Source organism: Mastigoproctus giganteus, chromosome 5, assembly GCF_048544385.1.
Source record: "Mastigoproctus giganteus isolate SK-2022 chromosome 5, ASM4854438v1, whole genome shotgun sequence".
In the NCBI taxonomy this organism is placed as follows: domain Eukaryota; kingdom Metazoa; phylum Arthropoda; class Arachnida; order Uropygi; family Thelyphonidae; genus Mastigoproctus; species Mastigoproctus giganteus.
The window spans coordinates 86131869-86151148 of record NC_143579.1 but is presented as its reverse complement, the minus strand read 5'-3'; the positions used below and the strand labels follow the sequence as shown (position 1 = coordinate 86151148).

The window sequence follows — 19280 nt, the reverse complement described above, 5'->3', positions numbered from 1 at the left end:
GTTGGATTTAGCGATAGGAGTGACATATGATACAAGAAAGCAAGTTTATACAGCATCAGCCAAACAAACAACCCACTTTTCATTTCACCTATCCATTCCATCCAATAGTGTCTAGTTCTTCCTTTAATTTTTTTAAGATGTCAACTTCCACAAAAACAGATGAAAGTTTGTTTCAGCAGTGAACCACTCACTGGATAAAGGCAAAATTCTCCACATCTATTCTGGAACCATCCTTCCTCAGTTTGATTTTATGCCCACCCCCATGTTCATAGTAGAGGCTGAATTTTCAGAACTGAAAGCCTTTCTTGGTAAGAGCTCCCTTGGTTTCCCCCACCAATCTCATTCTCTGTATCAGCTTTAGCAATTCTACACCCATCTTAAAATGAGGCCTCTATACCTGTATGCAGTACTCAAGATGTGGTCTCACTATTGTCTTATACAATGGGATAATCACCACCATATCCTTGCTACCAAAATTCCTTTATATCATTGACAAAATCCCATTAACTCTCCTCGCAGCTTGATATGCCTTTCTCAGCCCATCTGCCTAATGTTTCTAGATCCTGTTGCAGTAGCATACCGTCATTACTGTCATTAAGCTCCCTGCCAATCTTCGTGTCACCTGAAAACTTTGATAGCAAGCATGATAATACCTCATTGAAATCATTTATAAATACAGAAAACAGTAATGGGATCAGCACCAAACCCTGTGGGACTCCACTGATAAAATTAGTCCAAAAAAAGCAGTGTGCATTGATTACCACTCTGTCTTCTCCCACCCATCCAACCTTTTATCCATAGTAGTAACTTGCCCTTAATGGCACACTGCTCTAATTTGTACAGCAGTTTTTTTTTTTTTTATGTGCGACAGTATTAAAAGCATTCCTGAAATCCCAGTATATGATATTAAATTTATTTTTTGCATCCAGTTCCTTTGTGGCCACATCATAGTATCCAATCAGATTGTTCAAACAAGACTTCCCCTTAACAAACCCATGCTGTGTCTGAATTAGAATTATTACTGCAGCTTGTCTAAGTGGTCCTGCAATGCTTCTTTAACCAGTGACTCCATTAATTTCCCCAAAACAGAAGTTAAACTAACAGGTCAACTCTTGTAGTTACTCTTGTCACTGTTTGATTCCTGTTTGTGAATGTGAACTGATAATACATTCACATATCTCCAGTCCGTGAGGACTTCCCCAGAATCCAAAGATGCTCTCATATTATAGCTATGGGTTTGCTTACTTCCTTTGATACATCCCTTAATATAATTGGATAGATCCCATCCATCCCGGGTACCTTATGTTTAACTTCAACAATTTCTCTTCCACTTTCCTTTCAGTTGTTACAAAATCATTTTGCTCTCTGTTAGAGTTTGATAAACTGCTGACCTTCACTTCCCTAAAGAATTCCTCATGTGTGAAGGTAGTTGAAAAATAAACATTCAATTTTTCAGCAACCTGAGCGGGATAATCAACAGTCAAACCATTGATATCAAGTGTACCTATTTGCTTCATTCCCTTCCTTCTAGTGTTTACTGTTTTTCTTTGTCAAAGATTTTTCGTAATATGCCTTCACTTGCCTAACCTCCCTTGTGACTTGATTTCAGACTACCTTATATCTACAATAGGCTTCTGTGTTGCTTGTTAATTTATATGCATCCCATGCGTTTTTATTCTCTGTCCCGAGTCTCATTAGTTCATCTGCATTAATTTAAGTCTAAACCTTTCTTTGTTGGTATGAAGAGCTTAGTAGCTTCCATAATTATATCCTTGAATGCTTCCCATTTAGAATTGGCTGATTGTAACATTTATCAGTTGGTCTAACTGTGTAGAATTTAAAAGCTGTCTGAGACTATGGTAGTTGCTTTTATGAAAGTGACTTCCCTTTACTCTTGATGGTTGTTTCATTTTTAATAAATAATATACCAATACACTGTGATCATTGCCACCTATTGGGTTCTTTTATCTGCAGAATATTAATGCACAAATAATCACTGCTGATTATCTGATCAAGAGTATTACTCCCTCTAGTTGCTTCTCTAATGCTGCTGTAGAAAACAGTTATCCAGTAAATCCATAAAAGTCTTGCTAGTGTGAGAGTGACTAGTGAACAAGTTACAGTCAATATCTTTAAAGTTGAACTCTCGCATTATAAGATATTCCGATTTACTGGCCCACTATTTCTATGCATAGTTGTTCATTGTGCTCTTCAGAATTATTTGGCCTATACACACTCCTACTCTAATTTTACTTTCCCAGTGCTTATGTCACACCAAAATGACTCAACATTACACTGGCCACCCATATCAACTGGATGCACTGCCTTAAATTTTGTTTCTTAACTGAGAGCATAACCTCTCCCACTTCCTATTGTCTGTCATTTCTATACACATTGTACTCCCCATATTCAAATTCTGCATCCCTTATAATCTGGAGTGACACCATGTCTTTGATATCCCAACCATGTCTGCATTTGATGTCTTGCTCAGCATTTCAAATTCATCAAATTTATTTAAATATGCTTCTACTTTTGGTGTACATACAAGTATACATGCACCTGTTCTTACTCTTAGTTACCCTAACACAGTCCCTGTATTTATTTGTTCCATGGTGATTCCCAGCAGTACTTGAAAACCCCGGCACCTTCTTTTCCAGGCTGCTGCTAATAGAAGTAGCACAAAAATCACTTTCACCTCAGCCTGCAGGTATTGTTACTCTATTAGTCTTTGTATCCTCCAAGCTATCAGTTTTCTGACCCACCAGCCATTACTTCAACAGCATCAGCAAATATTCTTGCACCCTTTCTATTTAAGTGTATCTCATCCCTGTAGAAGCTTTCTCTCTTGTTAACAAGCACAGATCACACTGAGAAAAATTTTCCCCCATAAGTCTTGCACAATCTCTCCAGGACTAATTTGATTGGTAAGGCTCTCCTCATGTACTTCCCTCCTGTCGTGTCTGCACAGAATTGCAGACACTTTCAAATTTAGCCCCAACTCGTGACTTTCTCTCAACACTGCTCTGTACTACTTGGTAAGTCCTCGGATCTCCTACTCTTAATGTCAATGTGTACAACAGTATCACCTTTTTTGCCCTCAAAAGATGACATCTGCTCTACAACATCATCTTTTGACCCTGGCAGACATCCTTTGGTCCTATTCTACTTATCCTTTTTGCACAATATATTTCCTGTTTTCCTGACAGTAGAGCCACTGACATCAACTAGCTCATGTGGCAACCCCAACAACACGTGGCAACCCCAACAACACGTGGCAACCCCAACAACAGTGGCAACCCCAGTGCATTCTGCCTTGGGGTTGCCACTATGTTGCCTGATGAAGTGCAAGTTGTGGCATTGTTGTGGGCAGCTGAGAGCTTGATCGGGTCACCAATTTAAATCATTTGAGGGCATCTACCCTTTCTTCAAGGTCTCATAATGGTCCATAACTCTCAGTTGGTGCCTGATATCCTCGCACTCTTTGCGTCGAGCACACACAAAGACATCCATTCTGCTTTAGAATATCATGTCCCATTCTTGATAGAGCTGCAAACATCAAACAAGCACTACATTTCATAAGGCTGTGTTTCAGAGGGCAACTGCCCTGCTCAGTTCTCACCCAAGCTATGGCACTCCCATTATCTTGCACCCATTGCTTTGCTGCTCTGGTCTGAGGTACGATTTCCATTCAAATTCAGTATTATTAAAAATACTATACTAAACTTATATACCTAATGCAGTAATAACGCTATGCACTGGTTATAGTGTGAGCTTTATGTTATTATATATATATATATATATATATATATATTGCAATATCAAGGTTACAGTATATGTATTTATATCTATTAAGTTTCCATTATACGTATTTCATATCTCCTATCAAGTTTGAATTATATGTATTACACTATACCATTACGTTTGGAAGTTCTGAGTAGCTATAATGAATAATAAATTTATCTAACTAAAGCCAACCTATGTGATTCAAACTTTTGAGCTACCTATTTGCAATACTATATTATGCCAAAGCACTGATACAAAAAGTTCTATGAGTATTAATGTCATATGCAGATTTATTGGAAGATTGTTTTCTACAGCAATATGTTCAAGGGGCAACCAGAGGGGTAATACTCTTGATCTGATTACCAGCAGTGATGATGCGTGCATTAGGAATTTGCAGATAAAGGAACCACTAGGTGACAGTGATCACAATCTACTGATGTGGGATTTACTTAAAGATGTAACTACCATCAAGGGTAAAGGGAAGGGTTTTTGTTTTCGTAAAGGTGACTACAGTGGTCTCTGGCAGTTTTTAAATTCTATACAGTGGGACAACTGATGATGTTAATTAGGGTGAATTCTAAATGGAAAGCCTTCAGGGACTTAATCCCTGAGTGTCATGGTGGCTTTTCATACCAACTAAGAAATACTGTTCAAGGTTCAGGCCTAAATGGGTGTCAAATGAACTAATAAGGCTCGTGGCAGAGAAGAAAAATGCGTTGGATGCATATAAATTAGCAGGTGACAGAGACGCCTACGGCAGATATAAGCTAGTCTGTAATCAAGTCACAAAGGAGGTTAGGCAAGTGAAGGCTGATTATGAGAAATCCTTGGCAAGGGATGCAAAGAAAAACAATAAAGACTTCTTTACTTATGTAAACTCTAGAAGGAAGGGGATGAATCAGATTGGTCCACTTGATGTTGGTAGTTTGATTGTTGACGATCCTGCTCAGATAGCTGACAAATGGAATGATTATTTTGCATCTACATTCACAAATGAGGAATTCTGTAAGGGAGGGAAGGACAGAAGTTTACTAAACTCTTAACAGGGAGCTAAATGATTTTGTAATAACGGAGAGTAAAGTGAAGGAGAAATTGTTGAAGTTAAACATAAGAAAGGCACCTGGGGCAGATGGAATCTATCCAGTTATATTGGAGGCAGCAAGGGAAGTAAGCAAACCTTTAGCCATAATTATGAGAGCTTCCTTAGATTCAGGGGAGGTCCCCATGGACTGGAGATGTGCAAACGTATCCCCAATTCACAAAGGGGGTTCAAAGGGTGATGCAAATAATTATAGACCTGTTAGATTAACTTCTGTTCTGGGAAAAATAATGGCGTCACTGGTTAAAGAAGTGATGCAGGATCACCTAGACAAGACTGCAGTTATTATTCAGACACAGCGTGGTTTGTTAAGGGGAAGTCTTATCTGACCAATCATTATTATAAATTATTTTTTGCATTCAGTTCCTTTGTTACCACATAATATCCAATCAGATTGGTCAGACAAGACTTTCCCTTGACAAACCCATGCTGTGTCTGAATTATTACTGCTGTCTTGTGCAGTACTTCTTTAACCAGTGACTCCACTATTTTCCCTGGAACAGAAGTCAAACTAACAGGTTTGTAATTACTCGTGTCACCCTTTGATTCCCCTTTGTGAATTGGGATACTTTTTGCACACCTCCAGTCCATGGGCACTTCCCCCAAGTCCAAGGATGCTCTCATAATTATGGCTAAGGGTTTGCTTACTTCTTTTGCCACCTCCTTTAACATAACTGGATCTGCCCACCAAGTCTCTTTTAGCTTTCTGCCAAACTTTAAAGAACCCTTGACACTCTGCCACATCATAGGTAATGACTCTAATGTGCTGGAGTTCTTTCACTTTACGGGTGCCTCCGTAGCCAGGTGGGAAGGAGCAGCAGTGCGTAGCACACGCTTCTTGATTAGACCGGGGTTCGAGCCCATCACCACCAAATACGGAGGGTGCGGAAAGGTCAGGGAATGACCACTGCATATCCCGGAGCAATATGACCTTAGTTGCTAATGCTCCTAAAAACCAAATAACAAACAACATCTTTCACTTTATGAAACAGATAAAATTATATGATCGTTTTTGAGTAATGCTATAAGAGTCACCATGCATGTGTAACCCCTCGACGTTGGCACCTGTACGTGGTGAGGGGACCTCCCAGTGACGCTGCTGGACTCCCAGACTAGCATCACTGGGATTCAACGCCCACAGCCCAGGTTCCAGGCTTACATCAATGGAATCCGGTGTGTTTGCCGTACGCTGCGACCTGTGGAAATTTGGAAAGGGGGATCCTGGTGGTTGAGGGGCCCAGCTTCAATACACCACTTTGGCCCCTGTTTCAAGACGGGTGGTCCTGGAAGGCCCGGCTAGGATCAATCGGCTAGTAGGCTCACCTGCGAGGGTCAACAGTGTCAATGCCACGCCCCTACCCTCATGGTCCGAGGGACAGGATTCAGGCTGGCGGCGGTGCGGGTATGGTGTCTGGGTAGCCCTGGTGTTCCACTCCCGAGTGCATTTATTGCATGCCGGATAGTGGGCGTCCCTTTGGGCTCCGTGGTGGGTGGGGAGCCCGGGCACTGAACCATATAAAAACTTTATGAATCCTGATAAATTAACTTCTTCAGGGGCCCCAACCCGATCCCTATCTGAAAGCATAGAGAAAGATTCAGATAGCATTATTGCTACAAAGAGGCAGCGAACAGAAATATCATCAGGGCCTGTTCCAAGATTTCTAATTCTACATTCTACCGATTGGTAGAAATTTACCGATTGGTAAAATGTCACCCTTTTTTATACAAAAAGGTTTAGATGGGTTAGCAGGGTCACCCAAATCAGTTAAGAGGCTCCGTTCTGGAGACCTTTTAATTGAAACTAAAACTGACAGGCAATCTGAGCAGCTACTCTGAGCAACATCAATCGGAGGAGTACCCATAACAGTGACACCACATAGAACACTAAATTCATCGAGAGGTGTCATTTCAGAATGGGATCTTCTCGACATAACCGAGGAGGAAATCTGCTTGGAATTGAAACCTCAGGGAGTTATTGCCGTCAAGAGAATTAGTGCGCATAGGGATGGGAAACTTGTTAAAACCAGGAGCATTATCCTGACTTTTAACTCGCCCAAACCTCCTGATGAGATTAAAGCTGGCTACATCAACTGTCCAGTGCGTCCATATGTTCCAAACCCTTTACGGTGTTTTAAATGCCAGAAATATGGACATTCTCAAATGGCCTGCCGTGGAGTCCTTGCATGCGCTTGATGTGGTGCAAAGGACCACGAAACAACAGCATGTTCAGCCACAAAACCCACCTGCATTAACTGTGAGGGAGAACATCCAGCCTATTCACGAGCATGCCAGAGGTGGAAAGAAGAAAAAGAAATTCAACGGCTGAAGGCAGAGCTAAACATATCGTACCAGGAGGCAAGGAAAGCAGTGAAACCTCTCAACATCAACAAACCTACCTATGCCCAGAAGGTAGCAGGGAGGTGTTCCATTGGAACTCAGATGGACATGTCCATCCCTCCAAAAGAATCATTTACTCCCATCGCACGTTATCTTTTAAGCTCCCAAAAACCTGCACAGAAGGACCAATCAGCTGCCACTCCTATATCGGTACCTCCTAATGCTCCACAAGTAACAAAAGCAATTGCAAAAGAAAAGAATAAGAAAGGTGAAACATCCCTTAATACCCAAGAAAACATGGATGTCGAGCAGAAGGAGGCACAAGAAGACTCAGTTTTGGAGTTCTTTGCTGAGGAGGAAATGGACACTGGACAGCGTCCATACTTCCCCAGGGAGGATAAAGCCAAGACTGAAAAAGGGAAGCCCTCAGCACCTCGGAAGCCGCCTGATGGACCCACCAAGCCAAAATAATGGCTAAATTCCTACAGTGGAACTGTCGTGGATTCCGGAAAAATACTGATGACATCAAGGCACTCCTGCAAAAGCACAAATTAGCTTGCTTTTGCATACAGGAGACTTACTTAAAGGCAAATGATGACCCCACCATGCATAACATTACCATCATTCGTAAGGATAGAATTGTGGATGGTCCTGCTCACGGAGGAGTCGCAATCCTCATCAGCAACCAGATCCCATTTCAGCCTTTGCAGCTTACAACTAGCATTGAGGCTGTGTAGCAATTCGCCTTACAGTGGGGTTCTTATTAAGTCTGCTCTGTCTATTTGCCACCTGGGATTGACATCCCCCAGAAAGGCCTTGATGATCTTATCATGCAATTGCCTTCCCCTTGTTTAATTCTTGGGGATTTCAATGGACATAATACTCTGTGGGGTAGTGCTCACATCAATGGAAGGGGACGAGTCATAGAGCATATGCTCACTGACAATGACCTCTCCCTCTTAAATGTGGGAACAAACACCTTCTTCTACATGCCTACCCGTACATTCTCTTCCATTGATCTTTCTATCTGCTCCCCTTCTCTCCTTCCTTCACTTACTTGGGAGGTAGAAGAAAATCCATATGGAAGCGATCACTTCCCCGTGATAACCACCCTAACTAGTGGAAGACCGTGTCTGCCATTTAGTTTACCGCAGTGGAAGATTGATCAGGCTGACTGGAATGCCTTTCAACATCTGGCAAACCTTGATATCCGTACAGTCAGTCAGGAGCCAATCAATGAAGCAGTCATTCATGTCACAGAAAAGATTGTCCAAGCAGCTGCAATTGCAATCCCAAAATCATCCAGCCGGTTCCCACTATTCCCCAAACCTTGGTGGAATTCAGAATGCACGGCAGCAAAAAAAGCACAAAACAAAGCGTGGGGGATATTCCGCCAATATCCCACTACTGAAAATTTAATATCATTCAAACGTGCACGTGCAAAAGCACTTTATGTACGACGTCAGAGCCAAAAGAAATCTTGGATTCGTTTTACCTCTTCCATAACTCAGGCTGCTAGCTCAAAAGTAGTCTGGGATAAGATCCGGAAAATGAAGGGAAAATATTCAGTGATCCTCGAGCACAACGGATGTCCAATTGCAGATCGAACTGCAGTTGCAAATAGTCTAGGGGAAACATTTGCAAAAATCTCTGCAATAACATCTTTTCCCGCAGAGTTTTTGGCCCTGAAAAAGAAAGTTGAGAAAAACACCCACTGAACTTCTCTTCAAAAGGGCTTGAATCGTATAACAAGCCCTTTTTACAGGAAGAGTTAAATGCAGCACTCTTTCTCACGCATGCAAGTGCTGTGGGGCCCGATGACATCCACTATGAAATGTTAAAACACCTTTCACCTCAATCTAAGGATCACCTTTTAATTCTGTTTAACAGAATTTTTATTCACAAACAATTTCCGGAATCCTGGCAAAGGGCTATTGTCCTTGCTTTCCCAAAACCAGGAAAAGATCTTAGCAATCCAAGTAACTATCGTCCTATTGCTCTGACAAGCTGTTTGTGCAAAATCCTGGAAAGAATGGTTAATGCACGACTGGTATGGTATTTAGAAACAAATGGTCTGCTTTCCAGGACACAGTGCGGCTTCCGAAGAAATAGGTCCACTCTGGACCATTTAATCCGATTGGAAACGTCCATTCGTGATGCTTTTATTAAAACCGAGCATTTGCTAGCAGTTTTCTTTGACATTGAAAAAGCGTACAACACAGCCTGGCGATTTGGAATTTTAAAAGACCTCTATAACTTTGGTCTTAGAGGTAACCTTCCTGTTTTTATTAAAAACTTTCTTTCGAATCGCCAATTTCAAGTCCGTTTAGGATCCACCCTCTCTCGAGTTTTCTCTCAGCAAGAGGGAGTCCCACAAGGATCCGTTCTAAGTGTCACACTTTTCGCAATCAAAATAAACTATCGCAGAAAAACTTCCACCCACTGTAAACAATGCCCTCTATGTAGATGACTTTGCTATATTTTGTCATTCATGCAATATGAGGGCCATTGAAAGGCAACTGCAGAAAACCATTGATCATCTTACAGCTTGGTCTTTGGCTAATGGGTTCAGATTTTCATCACAGAAGACTGTTTGTGTACACTTCTGTCGCAAACGTAATCTTCATCCTGACCCAGAATTAAGGCTTGGGCAAAATAACATCCCAGTTGTAGCAGAATTCAAATTCCTTGGACTTATTTTTGACAAAAAGCTGACATTTTTACAACATATTCGTCAGCTGAGGACAAGATGTGTCAAAGGGCTTAACATCCTTCGTGCCCTTTCGTCAACCTCATGGGGCGCAGATCATGCTACCCTTCTTCGTCTCTACTGGGCACTGGTCTGTTCTAAACTCGACTATGGGTCTCAAGTTTATGGTTCTGCTAGAGATAGTGCACTTCGGTGGGTAGATCCAATCCACCATCAAGCCATCCGGACAGCCACTGGAGCATTTCGCACATCTCCTGTCCAAAGCCTTTACGTTGAAGCAAATGAACCATCTCTGTCTCTTTGATGTAAGCAGTTGTCCTTACAGTATGCCTGCAAATTAAAATCCCTGCCCGATCATCCCACGTGGCCATCCGTTTCTGAACCGCCCTGGGAAAACCTCTACAACACCCGTCGGACTGCCAACAAACCTTTTGGTATTCGCATTCAAGGGCTGCTGAATGAGCTAAATTTGACGGTAGACAACGTTGCCCAGTCACCAAGGCAATTCTTTCCACCCTGGCATGCTTATTTTCCAACTTGTGACTTCTCCCTTAAGATCTGGGAGAAGGCTACTACACCGCCATCTGTCTACCAGCAACTCTTTGCATCACATAGACAGCAGTATTCTGACTTTCTGCCAGTCTACACAGATGGCTCAAAGTTAGAACGTTATGTGGGATCTGCTGTTGTGTTCCCTCACAAAACAATATCCTGTAAGATCCCACAAGAAACTAGCATTTATACTGCAGAGTTGCATGCAATACAAACAGCCCTAGATCACATTAAAAATCACGACTACCAGAGGTATATGGTTTATTGCGATTCATCGAGCGTGTTACAGGCCCTGGTATCGGTGAGTTTTAACCCTCATCCGATCCTGTCCAGGATCCGGCAGATTCTTTTCTCTCTCATGAAATTAGAATTCGATATTCGCTTTTGCTGGATCCCAAGCCACATTGGGATCCGGGGAAATGAATCGGCTGATACCGCTGCCAAATCAGCCCTTTCCCTGGATAATCATTGCCTGTCAGTCCCCTATACAGACTACAGGCAAATAATACGCTCTAAATTATATTCCCAATGGCAAGATTCTTGGCACGGACAGGCCACAAATAAACTACATCACATAAAGCCTGTAATTTCGCAATGGCAGTCCAGTCTACGCAGGGTCCAAAGAGAGGAAGTTGTTCTTGCTTGGCTCCGCATAGGTCATAGTCATCTAACCCATTTCTATTTGCTGAGGGCGGATGACCCACCTATGTGCGAGATGTGTAACGTTATTTTAACCATCAGTCATCTTTTTATAGAATGTCCTGTTTTTATAGAAGCACGACGCTTGTGTTTTACTGCTCTTAATAATTTGACTGAGCCATTTACACTCAGTCAGATAATAGGTGACAGAGACAATATGTCCGACGTTTTTAACTTTTTACAATTTATTAATTTTTATACAAAGATCTAAGTTTTATGCTTTTACTTTTATACCTTTTTAATATAATAATTAATTGTTTGACGTGGTAGCCTTGGCTACCAAAATGTTTAGTAGCATTTTAAATTTGACTTGGCGCATTATGGCCTTAGCTGCCAATGCACCATTAAAAACCAAACCAAAGCATGTGTAACATTCATAATAGTGATAGGTGCAATATGGCCTAAGTAGGAGAACCCTGTCCCTGTATTATAAAGCCATATTCATCCCGATAATAACATATGGATCTCCCATATGGTACAAGAAAGCAGGAACAGCAGTGAATAAAAGGATACTGGACACGATCCAACGCAACATATTATTAACAATAACAAGAGCATGTAACACGGTTAGTACGAGTGCCCTACAGGTCCTTTCGGGGACCCTACCCTTGGATTTAGAGGTAACCCGCTGCGGACTTATGTATCTACTAGCCAAAGGAACCCAAACCACCTACAATGATCTTACCATTGACATCACCAATAACAGGAAAAACGAGAAACAAAAAATAGTGGACCACCTAGTACAAATTTGGCAGAGAAGATGGACAGACGTTTAAAAAGGAGCAGTAACAAAAAAATTTATTCCCCAAGTAACCAAGCTGTATCCCAAGGCTCCCGCATGGCTGTACCCAGGCCTAAACACTACTTTTCTACTCACTGGCCACGGGCCTTTCAAGGCCAAATTAAATGCCATGGGCATAATCGAGGAATCACACTGTCTCTGCGGCGAACTAGAAACGTGGCATCACGTTATGCATCAGTGTGAAATATACGAAGACATCAGATGTCAAATGATCACGAGAATTAAATACATCCCTAACACCCAGGAACACCATCCCCTGGACACACCAGAAGAATTTGCGGCCTTTAGTCGCTTTGCCCAGATGTCTTCTCCAGAAGAAAACTAAAAATAGCCATCCACCAAGGCCAACAGGAGTAATGAAACCAAATATGGACACCAAGGAATACGAGAAACTAAGGACGGGGATATCAACCAATGATGATGACCATTGGAATAGGCCACCCAAAGTTGAGAACGGAACGCCACCCGTTTTAGATAACAGAACCCACCTGATAGGGAAGTAAAAAAAAAAAAAAAAAAGCTATCACACAATCAGAGAAGGATGTTGAACTAAAGAAAGAGGAACACAAGGATGCGGCTTGCTCCATGAGTGACAATGAAGAGAAACAGACGTGAGACAAAGGCCATATTGGAGACCTGAAGAGGGCACTCTAACCCTCTTCACCTATAATTCCTAACTCCCCGGGAGGAGGGGACGGCCACACGGCCCCCCCTTCTCGTCATCCCCTGTTTCCTCTCTGGTGGGGCATGGGCATGCCCCACTGAAACTGGGGCCACCTTCTCTATTGGCTCCATACTTCTGCCTTTATCCCCCAGTCTTCTGCCTCCCTCCCCTCTATCTTCACGCTAGCGAAAATCGCACACATCAAAATGAATACATCAAAACCGCCATACGCCCAGCATTCGGTCTAAGAAATTAAAGCGATAATATCCCCACGTCAACGCAAATAATAAAAATCACTTTATTTTATTTTCTTGATGACCATTGGAATATGCCACCCAAAGTTTTTTTTTTTTTTTTTTTTTTGTGGTCCTAGCCGCTGAAATCTCAGGAAACTAAGCGGCAGGACCTACCAGAGTAAACTAAGTCTACGGAGTTCCTGGCTTGCCTCGACGGGGCGTAAGTGAGGCAACGTTGGATCCCAACAGGGGTCCAGCAGCTAAATGGCCAGAAGAACAACGGTGCACGACATTACACGATCTAAGATCCATACACTTTTAAATCTCTGGCATTTACAGTGTACTGTAATACACCACAATATAAACTACGCGGAGATGTGGGGAACCCCTGGTGCCGCTTGACCCTAAAAACACTTACACTTACTTACTATGGCCTAAGTAGCCCTTGCACCAAAAAACAACAAACATAACTGGATAGATCCCATCTAACGTGGGTGCCTTTCTTATGTTTAACTTTTTACAATTTCTCCTCCACTTTGCTCTCAGTTATAACAAAATCATTTACTGTTAGAGTTTGATAAATATCTGGCCCTCTCCTTCTTGAATAACTCCTCATGTGTAAATGTCGATGCAAAATAGTCATTTAGTTCAGCAGCTATCTGAGAATGATCATCTACAGTCAAACCATTGAAATCAAGTGGACCAATCTGATTCATCCCCCTTCCTTTTAGAGTTTATATAAGTAAAGAAGTCTTTGCTGTTTTTCTTTGCATCCTTTGCCAAAATTTTTTCATAATCTGCCTTCGCTTGCCTAACCTCCTTTGTGATTTGATTACAGATTAGCTTGTATCTACCATAGGTTTCTGTGTCATCTGACAATTTATGTGCATCCCATGCATTTTTATTCTCTGCCACAAGCCTCATTAGTAAATCTGACATCTTTTTGGGCCTAAACCTAGAGCAGTATTACCCTAGGTTTAGCCCACAACAGCTTAGTTGGAACAAAATGCCTAGTAGCTTCCAAAATTACTTCCTTCAATGCTTCCCATTTAGAATTTGCTGTTGGTAACATCATCAGTTGGTCCCACTGTATAGAACCTAAAAAATCTGAGACCACTGTAGTTGCCTTTGTGAAAGAAAAAAACCCTTCCCTTTACCCCCGATGGTAGTTACATCTTTAAGTAAATCCCACAACAGTATACTGTGATTACTGCCACCCAGTAGTTCCTTTATCTGTAAATTCTTAATACATGGATAATCACTGCTGATAATCAGATCAAGAGTGTTACTCCCTCTTGTTGCCTCTCTAACATGCTGCTGTAGAAAACAATCATTCAATAAATCCACGAAAGCCTTGCTAGTGTGTGAGTGACCAACCCACAAGTTCCAGTCTATATCTGGGAAGTTAAAATCTCCCATTATAAGGCACTCTGATTTACTGGCCCACTCTATTTCTCTGTATAATTGTTCATTGTACTGATCAGAATCATTAGGCCTATAACAAACTCCTACCCTAATTTTTACTTTCCCAGTGCTTATGTCACGCCAAACTAACTCAACATTGCACTGTCCATCTATGTCAACTGGATGCACTTCCTTAGATTTTGTGTTTCTTAACTAACAGCATAACCCCTTCCTATCCTGTCTGTCCTTTCTGTATACATTGCATTCCCCAAATTCCAATTCTGCATCCCTTATATCTGAGTGGCACCATGTCTCTGTTATCCCGACAATATCTGGCGCCTCCGTAGCCAGGTGGGAAGGAGCAGCAGTGCATAGCACACGCTTCTTGATTAGACCGGGATTTGAGCCCGTCACCACCAAATACGGAGCATGCGGAAAGGTCAGGGAATGACCACCGCATATCCCGGAGCAATATGGCCTTAGTTGCTAATGCTCCTAAAAACCAAAAAACAACAACAACCCAACAATATCTGCCTTGGTTGTCTTAACCAGCACTTCAAAGTAATCTGAGCAAGAGGAAGAATCCCTTCAGCATTGTGCCTGCTCAACCCATTCAAGGCCTTATACACCTGAATCAGATCACCTTGCAGGTGCCTAGTCTCCAGACACTGCAATTTCCAGAACCTAAGCCTTTCTTGGTATGCAGACCCCTTCGTTACCCTTCTCTGGAGTTGCTAGAACAAGTACCTGTACGCAGTACTCAAGGTGTGGCCTGACCATTGCCTTATACAAGGGGATAATCACCTCCTTATCCCTGCTAGCAAAATTCCTGTATATCATTGACAAGACTCCATGATCTGCTCTGGCAGCCTGTCTGCACTGTTCAGAAAATTTCATATCCGACTGCATAATTATCCCCAGGTCTTTTTCATTCTCTACCACCCTGAGTGTAGTTACCACATAGTTGTTATGCTAATCCGGGGTTACTGCTACACATATGCAGCACTTTGTATTTGTCAATGATAAACTTCAGTTGCCACCTCTTAGCCCATCTGCCCGACTTTTCTATATCCTGTGCAGTAGTGTGCTGTCATTACTGTTATTAAAAACCCTGCCAACCTTCGTATTGCCTGAACATTAAGTCTGATATACCTTCGTCAATATCATTGATAAATATAGAAAACAACAGTGGGCCCAACACTGAACCCTGGGGGCTCTACTGATAACATTAGTCCTTGAAGAGTACCCATTGATTACCACTCTGTCTCTCCTCCCACTCAACCATCCTTTTATCCGTTGCCGCAACTTGCTCTTAATACTGTAGTGCTCCAATTTGTGTAGTAGTCTTCCATGTACAACAGTGATAGGCATCTCCTCTTCTAAGGTTATGGTGGAGTGTCTATAACAGTGGTTCCCAATGGTGTGCCACGGCCCTTTTCAAGTATTCTGTGATATTATGAAAAATTCCATTGAGTTCAATGGTGATCACTATTTAGGTGTGCTGTTTATATTCGTCTTTTAACTTAAAGCAGGACTTGAGTGACAAAAGATTGGGAACCACTGGTCTATAACATTGGAATAAGATTCTGTTATTTTTTTCTGTAAGTACTATATGGCTGTATATGACTGCATGGTACAAGTTCCCTTATAAAATGTTCTTTTAAATGCTGTTGTAGCACAAATTTAACCAGTTGGCAGAACATCGTTTTCAAATTTTTAATTTTTTATGGACAAGTTTTGACTACTTGATTTTGATGAAATTATAGATGAAGCAGTATTTTGCAGCATGTAGCTCTGTTAATTTCATTCTTAGAACCTATAATTTGAAGATACTATGGAATGATGATAATATGAAAAAAATATTATACAGTGGCCTAGGATTTGGAACTGAAAAGTGTGCAAGGAAGTTTTAAATATGACAAATTATCTCAAATCATGCTTAGTATTTTTAAAAATTTATTATAGAAATTCTGTGTGAGAGAGAGAATATTTAGCCAGGTGAGAGAAACAAGAACTGAATTCAGATCTGTTTTCTGATAAAGATTTCGAAATGTGCTTGATTGCCAAGTCTAAACAGTATGGCTATTGCTATGAACAAAACTTTGTTTTAATGTTTTTGAGGAAAACAAGTCTGCAATAAGATTTTGTAATAGTATCTTTCTTGAAGAAATTAAAATCAGATTCTAAAAGAAAATTTTAAACAGAGATCCATAGACAGAAAAATCCTAGGTAATGTCTGTATTTTAAATGTTTAGGTTTTTCAGTGAAATTTAATTTCTAGTCAGTGTGGATGGACTTCAAAAAACTATGGTTTTTCCAAACCATCTATTTTCCTTGTGTTTTTTTTTTTTTTTTTGCAAATATCTGCTTTTTTCAAAAAATCTGTTTTCTTCCATTTTTTTTGTTTTTTTTTTCCCCCAAAAAATCTGTTTACTTCCTGCTTACAGTTACCTGATCTGCAGATTTTTGAAACTCAGAAGTTGCCAGCTATGTATATAGTGTTTATCAAAAAAGTCATATAATTTTGTGCATATAATTTCACTTATTACCTTTTTATATAATACCATATGAAATTTTCTTTGGTTTCACTACTATATAATGTTTTTTTGCTCTAGGTATACAGGGGAAAAAAATTTAATTAAATCAGATGAGTTCTGTTACTCCATATAATTTTGTTCTTACATAAAGCAAAATAACTGTTTGAAGGAATTTCTACTCAAATTTTTTTTTTTTTTTTTTTGTATCTTGTGTATATTTTATTAGTATTCAGAACCAGCTGGAGTATTTGTTTTAGAACAGTGTGCTGTGTGCTTGGATAGCAACAGTGAGGTGCCATGTTCATTTACCCTAGGTAAGAGAATTTATAGTATAGTATAATATAGTAATAGTATCATGAAGTTATTTCTGATGTAGTCACAGAAGGACATGTTTGTGAAATGATTTTAATAAACATTTTTCAATAAACAATAAAGGACACTTCTTTGAAATGAAACTGGATATATGATTTGAAGGGAAAATCATATTTTTCAGTATGATGTTGTGTACCTTCTTTAGTGATTAGCAGTTAGAATCTTTAAGTATGTAATGCTATTATAGTAATAAAATTGCATAGTAATATAAGCTGAAGAGTTTCAAGTTATATGACTCATACTAAATTAGTGGCAATGCTTCTATAACAGTAACTATAATAATAGTTTGTTACTTGCTTAATGTAGCTTGTAGAAGCTGGTAATTAACTTACCACTTGGTTAAAGTTACCTTATGCTTCAGTGCATAATAAATTTTTGCACAAAAACAACCTCATATTAACTTCCTTAAGAAGTGCTACACAAATACTGTTATATCAAAATTTAATATGATATATATTGCAATTATTATGATATCATTAGAACCAACTGTTTAACAGTAGTTCATTGAGAAAACAGATAACTAATACACATTATGGCAACATATGACATGTAATGAGGGCTCTTTGTTTTTGTCACCAAGAAAACACTACTGTAATAGTTCCTTCTTTTTGAAACTAGATATACAAGAAAATGGCATTATCTGACTAATTTTCAGAAGAAAAGATGACCACCTTGACCCAGTATTGTAAATTTATCTTTGTGATTCAGTATTAGTTAACTTGAACCATTATGGTATGGCATGAATTGCACAGTTCACCAAAATTTTTATCTATTAAAAAGAGGTCATAGTGGAAGTGCAGCTAAAACTTAATCATCTATAAGAAAAAAACATGTATTTTTCAACAACCAAAAACATTCTTTACCAATGAATTAAAATGTGAATCTCACATAAATAATGTATAAAAGCAAAAATTATATGTAATATGTTATATGTAAATATGTAATAGTTATACAAAAACTGTGTATAGGTGATAGAATTGTTTTATTAGGCAGACTACATATAATAATAAGTTAAATGAAATAGTACAAGACAGTGGCATGTACAAATTCTATTAAAAATAAAGTAGATGGATTCCTTAGGGACCTCAATAAACAATCTCCCAGTTCCGCAACAGATAGGCAGCCATAGTTGATTATGCCTTATCTGTTTAGCATAATAAAAATCCATAAACCTGGATTTTCTTTGAATCCCATATTTTCATAGTGGTCTTTTGTCTTCTTCGGGTTATATTCATTCCTAGTTAATATTACTTCTCTTTTAGCCTCCTTGATGTCCACTTTCAGAGTTAATAATACAGATGAAGTAATTATGTTCATAATTACTTCATATATTTACAAGTGAAGGATGTTTACCTGACTCCTCTGATACCTTGACTATGTTTTACATTTCTTCGTTGTATGTGAATGTTGACAGGGATTTCATACTAAACAGAATGTCCGCTTCACCCTGATATCATACTTAAAAAGAGAACCAAACTTTTGCCAAATAATAAACTTCTACAACACTTTTGCTAATAGTGCTATCCTGCTTTTGGCACTCTTTTCTTGTAGTCCCTTGGTCAGCCTTGTGAAGTGGGGGTTCCCCGATTGTTCTGTAATGGGAGTTCACTGTATTGTAAAACTTCTTTTTATTACAAGCTGGGTGTTTTATTCAAAACTTCCAAACTTATCAACAGCTTCTTTTTTTTTTGCTCCTTATGTTCTTAGGTATATCAGCACCTCTTGAAAACTGCTAAGATTTACCTTATAGCAGTTGAAAACTGTATTTTGTTCTTCCCAAATCTCATTTCTAAAGTAAAGATCTTCTCCAGATTTGCCAGTGATATTCTGATTATCTGTAATAGAACTACCACAGACAACCTTTTGATCCAGTTCAGCAGTTTTCATTCAGGACTAAATATACTCTCAAACTAGTGGATAACAATAGCATAAATTTTCTGAACCACACTATTATAAAGTAAGGTGCTTCTTTATGAAAAACTGATTCCAATGGGGCAATATTTGCATTTTAATTCCCACCACCCATACACTAAAAAAAAAATTCATGTTGAAAACAAGTTTATGATGCTATTAAATACTGTTCTG

The 19280-nt window shown here is 39.8% G+C and overlaps 1 protein-coding gene across 2 annotated transcripts in view; it reads left to right on the top strand.

The window, feature by feature from the left end:
• The window catches only part of LOC150085539 (inositol polyphosphate-4-phosphatase type I A), a 557621-nt gene that overhangs the window by 14976 nt on the left and 523365 nt on the right, over window positions 1–19280 (top strand). For both annotated transcript variants that reach the window (XM_090373328.1, XM_090373327.1), the window contains exon 3: window positions 17050–17137. In XM_090373328.1, the coding sequence (XP_090229454.1) occupies window positions 17050–17137 (88 nt within the window). The remainder of the gene's footprint in view (window positions 1–17049; window positions 17138–19280) is intronic.